Genomic DNA, 7287 nt, shown 5'->3' with positions numbered 1-7287 from the left:
GAGGCTCCAGTGATGGGATCTCCAGGTTGTCGGTAGGCACCATCTTGGCGTCAGTGACCACACTGGCCATCTGGATGGAGAGGTTGCTGGCTTCGGCGAGGGCAAGACTCTCTGTCTTGCAGGTGTAGGTGATGGAGAGGTTGGCCCGTAGGGCCAGGACTCTTTGCAAGACTCAGCACTAGATAAGCGTAGTGTGGTACAGCCATGAACTTAGCTAGAGCTAGCTGACCAAGTATGGGGGGTAGGCGGTGTTGAAGTCGGCGACGTAGAAGTTGATGTGTTTGACACGGTAGTTGCTAGCCGTGCCGAACTGTACTGGTAGTATGATCTCTCCAAGCGATTTGGATGCCCTGCCAGGTAACACACCCCAGAAGGAGGAGTCGGAGGGTGTAAGATCTCCTATCCCAAGGCCCAGCTCCATTAGGGCTCCAACAAAGAGGAGGTTCAGAGCACTCCCGTCGTCGACGAGCACTTTTCTGAAAAGCACTTTCTGGATGGTTGCGTCAAGGACAAGGGGGAAACACCCTATGTAAGGGATGTCCACCCACTGATCGGCCCTGCTGAAGGTGATGGGGACCTCGGACTAGGGGCGATAGCTGGGGTTGGCGACGGCGTCTTCCGCATTGACGGCGAGCACCCGGCGGGCGGTGAGCTTCTGATCTCTTCTATTTTTGGCGGTGGCAAGGCCTCCAAAGATGGTGGCAACCACCTTGTAGTGATCCTAGAAGGCATTGTTGTTGCCCCCAGGTGGTCGGCGGTCTCTGGCTCCATCGTTGTTGTCGTCGTCCGGCTTTTTGGCCTAGAACTCCTTAGCCAAGCCTAGGCAGTCCTTCATCTTATGCTTGGCGTTTTTATGGAGAGGGCACGAACCTTTGAGGATCTTCTTATACTACTCGTCATAGTTGCGCTTGACACGAGGTTCATCAATGGCAGTGACAATGTGGTCTGGTCGGCGGCGATGATATTGACTAGATCTAGATCCTTTTGGCCGATCACGACCGCTATCCAGATGGTGACTGCGGTCGTCGTAGCGGCGGTCGCTATGGCATCGGTCGTCGGGTCGCTCGTCGTTGCATCGAGTTGGGCGATGAGTGCCTGTGTCCTTGTTGAAGTGCACTTTGGCTTCTTTGGCATCGGCGTACTAGTTGGCAGTCGTAATCATCTCGCCAATCTCTATGGGTGGCTTACGGTTGAACTTTGAGCGGAGGTCATGGTGATGGAGTCCTTGAACAAAAGCAGTGATGACCTCGGCTTCCATGATATTGGGAATAGAATTCCTCATCTCAAAAAAGCATCTGGTGTAGCTACGGAGGAGCTCAGATGACTTCTGGTAGATGCGGTTCAGATCATGCTTGGTGCCCGGCCGAGTACACATAGCCATGTAGTTGTTGGTAAAAACCTTCTTCAACTCTTCCTAGGATCCGATGGAGTCCAGGGCGAGGCTTGTGAACCAGTTCATCGTAGTTGGCGTAAGCATAATGGAAAGATAGTTCGCCATGACGCTGGTATCTCCCCCGGTGGCGCACACAGCAGTGGCATAGGCTTGTAGCCACTGTGTGGGGTTCATCCGTCCTTCATAGGGCTCAACCCCAGTGATTTTGAAACCAAGGGGCCACTGAAGTGTTCGGAGTGCCCTCGTGAATGCTGGGGGCCCTTCGGGATTGTCGTCGTCATGATCTACGGCATTGTCGATGTTGAGTGGCTGGAGGGCTGAGTCCAGATCACCGAATTCTTGCTCGTATTCTTGACGGCAACGTACTTCTTCTTCATGGCGACCAAAACGGCGCTCGTCGATATGTCATCACGCGTCTTGGAGATTGTTAAGGTGTACCCAGACATCTTGTTCGACCTCCTGGTCATGCTGGTGAGGGTGTTCAATGCGGTTGCCCCTAGCTCCCCCTGGAGGGGTTGTCCATCATCGCGGTGCTAGTTGGCAAAATGACTTTGGCTAGGGTGGCGATTGGATCTCAGTGCAGCTGATCGGCTAATCAAGCTCGTGGAGTATGAAGATCTCTGATCTTGGCGGATCTCATTGACGTAGTAGTGCGTCGCTTTAAGCATGGTGGCAAGCTTGGCGACCTTCGGTGTCTACAGAAGCTGGGCGAGCTCATTGGTGGCCATGGCCAAGTTGGCGCTTGGGGTCTTGTAGATGTCGTGGTCGTCAACACGGATAAACTCATCATCGAGGTTGCGGTGGAGTTGGTGTGGCCTTCCTTGTGAGTCAAGCTGAGCCTCGGCTAGCATAAGGGTAGCCTCATTTGCTCGGCGCTGCGCACGGTTGACGTTCCTATTGACGCGGGCAGCGCGGTCCTCCTTGGTTTCCCCTTCCCGCGGGGGGCTATCGACGCTGACATTGAAGATTGCGCCTCCACAGAAAGGAGGGAAGGGAGGTTGCTCGGCGGTGGTTTTGGCGATAGTCTCTATAGAGCCCTGGGACTCAGAGTCTAGATTCTCCTACAGGATGGTTTAGAGGGATGCTCCGGGGCATCGGCCGATGTGTAGCATGTTGACAGCCGATGGGAGCTGGTCGGCGATCTGGTCAGCGGGAGGATGGACAACTCCAACCTGGTTGGTGAATTTGCCCCTTAGGGCATCTTGGTAGGTAGCGACGACATTGGTGAGCCCAAAGGGTAGGGCCATAACCCTTGAAGTTTCCTCTGATAGATCTGAACTGGAGGGTGGTCGACGATGAACCAGAGTGGTCAGAGCCAATTCCGTGATGGAGAGGCAACCGACGAGCTTCTAGCCAACCTGATCGATGGATGCGATCATATCATCGTTGTTGATTTGCCTCCTCTGGTAGCGGGGGAGCGGGCAACGAATTGTCAGCGAAGATGACCTCGGAGGGGGGTTTCGAGATTGGATCTGTAGTCACAGGTGTTGGGGTGATCGGCGCAGTATTGATCTGCACCGGCTCGAAGAGCTCTCCGACTCCGTCAGCATTGATGATCCACGATATCGATACGACCATGAAGATCTGGCCAGGTTGTGGGAGGGACGAAGAGCTTGCAGAACGTACCATCTTGTTCGATATGGAAACAGCATGCACACACCTACCTAGCGCGCCAACTGTCGATAGAATATCATCGACAGTCCTCCGAGGGGTATCCCACGAAGGTAGATTGATCGGCAGAGATGCGTGTAATCGAGAACAAGAAGGCAACAGAGACACATGAGTTAGACAGGTTTAGGCCGTCAGTATGACATAATACCCTACTCCTGTGGTCTGTTGGATTGTATTGGCTATCATATGATATTGCGTGAGTTCGGAGGGGGTTCCTGCCCGCCTTATATAGTCCGGGGGCAGGGTTACAAGTCGGTTAGATCTAGGAGATAACCGGAAAGTAATAACAGATTACAGGAATCATGGGATCATACGTATCCTAACAGATCTCGTAGTATCTTTAGGATATCTTCTCGGTGTCTTGCGGGAGACGCCGAGCAGCGTCGTGCCCCGCAAGGCTTCATCTTGTGGGCTGGGCCACCCCTGGGGGCGCAGCCCATGTGGTCCGCCGTGGGTATCCGGGGTTGTACGCCCCACACCATGTCAAGATAATTGCAATTGCAAATCCGACACCAAATCCCAATCCAGCAAAAAGGAATAGTACAATGTCTATTGATACCTTCTTTGACTGATGTAGAACCATATCTGGTGTCATATTGTTACATGCTTTGGACACTTGAAACCCACACAGATCAATATTTCCTAAAAATGAGAGATCGGAGAATGTCAAGAAGTGGGAAGACTCAGGTATTCTTCCCTGTAGTTTGTTGTAGGATAGATTCAACACTGAAAGAAAGTCCAATGATGCCAACTCCCATGGGATCTCTCCAGAAAGTTCATTTGAAGACAAGTCTAGTGACTCAAGTTGATGTAGCATGCCAAGCTGAGATGGTATCGGTCCAATGAGGGCATTATGTGACATATTTAGCCCACCAAGTAGAACAAGGTCCCCAATTGACTCAGGAATAGTGCCATAGAATTCATTATTAGAAACATCAATGATGACAATGGTCCTCAATATTTTAGAAAAACTAATATCAGATCCTTTGTATGTGATGGCAGTGGTGAACTGGTATGTTTGGCCAAGTAGATCATATTGATTTTCCATGACCAACGTCTCATTGACATCTTTAGTCATCATGGATCCCATTGACGTAAACCACTTGTTTCGCAATAATCCAGAGAAATTGTTTGAAGCCAAGTCAATAATTCGAAGTTTTCCAAACTCACAACTATTTTGATATTCTGAAATAGATGGCCCCACATCTCCAATGAACCTATTGGACTTTAGAACAAGGACTTGAAGTTTAGGAAGCATACTCATCCAACATGGAAATGTATCATTAATAAGATTCTTCCCAATATCAAAAACCTCCAAGTCTTTGCAAGCAACTAGAGATCTAGGTAATTGTCCTTCAATCTGATTATCACTAAAGTCTAATGCCTCAAATGCACAATCTTGCTTCAGGCTATTTGGTAATCTTCCATGAAGTTGATTTCCTTTCAAATTTAATACATTGAGGCGACTCATATCCTCCATTAAACAAGAAGGGATGGAGCCAATCAAATCATTATTGGAGAGATCAAGGAGCATAAGGCTTGTTGCTTCACAGATTGATTGTGGAATTTCTCCAGACAACTTGTTTCCATGAGCCATGAGTAGGGAAATACTACTTAAGTGAGAACCAAAATTGAATGGCATGGATGAGAATTGGTTGTTTGAGCAATCAAATAGTTGGTTCTGCGGTCCTGGTATAGGTATAGGCCCATCAAATCGGTTATAACTGATATCGATAACAAACATATTAGCAAAAATGATAGGGCCATATCCAATACCACTACTAAATTGGTTGTGTGATATGTTCATCAAGATGAGAGAGTTGATCCAATTATCCCATGCCCACTGTGGTAGAGGGCCATGGATGTGATTGTTTGAAAGGTCAAGAACTTCAACAGAATACATGTGCTTCAAGGTATTAGGGAGCTTGGATATGTTACAAGATGCTAGACATAGAGTATCAAAGTTTTGGATGGATGCCCATGAAGAATTGTATTCTCCATCTACTACGGAAAGCTTGTTGTTTGAAAGATTCAGTATGACTAGGTTGGGCATTTTGAAGAATGAGTTGAGTTGGATGGTACCACTGAAACTATTGGAATGTAAATTTACGATGCCTAATTGAGTAAGATTAAATAGATGTGGAGGAATTTGACCAGAAAAATTACATGCATATAATTTCAATTTAATTAGGTTCTTGAGGTTACTTATGAATGAAGGTACTTGACCAGATAACCCACAGTTCGAGAACTGTAGAGTTTCCAGAGAAGTCAAATTTGCAACCCAAGATGGTATTTCTCCTACTATACCAGCCCCAGAAACCTGTAGTGATGTTAATGATCTGAGCTCACCAATTGAAGTGGGAAGCTGCTCCTGGTGAAAGTCAGCTGCTGCAATACCTAATTTCTTCAAGGATTTGAGATTACTTATTGAACTCGGAATGGGACCAGAGAAGTTTGTGTTGCTAAAAACCAGTTCCTTCATAATACTATATGATGAGAAATTGGGAAGTAGACCAGATACCTTGGAATTATAACTAACATCAACAGCCGTTAAGTTTATGTTCTGGAAGATCCTCATCGGGAACCGTCCTTCGAGGCGATTATAGGCAAGCTTAAGAACACTGAGGGAAGGTAAGTCAGCAAAGGACTCTGGAATTTGGCCATAGACTTTGTTATAGTTTAGGTTGATCATGGTCAGTGAGCGAATGCTGGACAACGATTCACAAATTGGAGCATCGATGTGTGTGTTTGGTAGGCTAAGAACCTGAAGCTGTGGAGTGGAATTAGCAAAGGCACTGCACCATGTTGCCCCGTTGCCGGATAAGTCGACATTGCCTAGATAAAGCTCCTTGAGGTTGCTAAGGTTAGCGACGAATGATCCAATGTCTGGCTCTACGATGGGCCACCTTCCTTCGCCGAGTGGCAGGAAATAGTCATTGTCACCTTCAACAAGATAAATCCAGTTGGTGAAGTCCAGGGATACCAGCTTGTTGAGCCGCCGTATCCCGTGCGGTATGTTGCCTATGAAGTCGGTGTAGGAGAGGTTGAGGTAGGTGAGCTCGGTGAGCAGCTCAAACCCAACAGCCGGGAGCTCCGACTCGTTGAAGCTGTTGAAGGAGAGGTCCAGGTACCTCAGGGAGGTGAGCTCAAAAAGCGCCGGGTGGAGGCCGGCGCTCTGCAGCCCGCATTCCGCGAGGTCAAGGGTGGTGACGCGGCCGTCAGCGGCAGCGCAGGCGACGCCCTCCCAGCGGCAGCAGTCCATGCCGGGCCGCCACGACGCGAGGGTGCATGTGGAGTCGGTGGTGGAGAAGGAACGCCGCAGCCGGAGCAGCGCCGCGGACTGGTCCGGCCGGCACGGAACGGCTGCTGCTGGTGGTATGGTAGTTTGGTTGCTGTAGGTGGCGAGGGAGTGCGAGAGCTGATGTTGGATCCCAAGGAACAAGTGAACGAGCAAGTGCAGGTACATCAGGAGCTGCTGGCGGTGGCTGTTAATGGAGACCATCATCATGCTGACTGCTGAGAACTTGTGACTGATTCGTCTAGCTCGGTCGTTGCCCACGCTCTGGGCCTCTGGCCTCGTATTTATATTTATATCGAGCGACACGGACACGGCACACGCAAGTCACCCACACACTTGTCTGGTGACGTTTTCAGAAACAGAAAGATATATAATACGTGGACAGCTACGCGTTCACGAATCTAATTAACCGCCTTTGCACGCAAGTAATAATAACTACGGTACAACAACTAGAGGCACTTTCAGGGCATATTCGTGGTGACCCCTGACTCGTGACCAAGTCCTGAATCCTGATGCCGTGATGCGGCCGGCCGGCCGGCCGGTCTCGATCAGTCGCGGTTGGTAGGACGTACTCTCAGTACAGGTGGGTGTTTTGACTATATATACAGTGTAAAATAATAACTCTTCTGTTTTCCGTCAAGAGCACGCGTCTACACGCTAGACAGCATTACGCCACAAAGTAATTTCTAATCCCCGAAATAGTATTGAACTTGAACCATTTTTGTCAGGCTCTGTGGCGGCCGGACCGTAGCCCAAAAACTAAGTGCCGGGTAAGTAGCTATAGTATATGAGTTTTTTTTTATCATATATATAACTTCACTAGATACTACTGCCTATACGTGTTTATTGAGAACGAGAGAACTGATCGATGATGCTACCTTATGCACTCGTTTCGGCCCAACGTAGGTCTGCCCCTGGTGAGGCT

General features: G+C 49.1%; 1 protein-coding gene across 1 annotated transcript; it reads right to left on the bottom strand.

Annotated features, from left to right (window-relative positions):
* Positions 1 to 3154: 3154 nt before the first annotated feature.
* On the bottom strand, positions 3155 to 6606 carry LOC136449565 (receptor-like protein 7). Its single transcript, XM_066449620.1, has one exon. The coding sequence runs from the start codon at positions 6570 to 6572 to the stop codon at positions 3465 to 3467; it is 3108 nt and encodes a 1035-aa protein (XP_066305717.1). The 5' UTR covers positions 6573 to 6606; the 3' UTR covers positions 3155 to 3464.
* Positions 6607 to 7287: the final 681 nt, after the last annotated feature.

Source organism: Miscanthus floridulus, chromosome 5 (assembly GCF_019320115.1).
Source record: "Miscanthus floridulus cultivar M001 chromosome 5, ASM1932011v1, whole genome shotgun sequence".
Lineage (NCBI taxonomy): Eukaryota > Viridiplantae > Streptophyta > Magnoliopsida > Poales > Poaceae > Miscanthus > Miscanthus floridulus.
The sequence above is the reverse complement of the archived record's forward strand: the minus strand, read 5'-3'. Positions and strand labels throughout refer to the sequence as shown.

Coding starts and splice junctions, on each gene's coding strand:
- LOC136449565 (XM_066449620.1), bottom strand. CDS start 6,572: ATGATGATGGTCTCCATTAACAGCCACCGCCAGCAGCTCCTGATGTAC.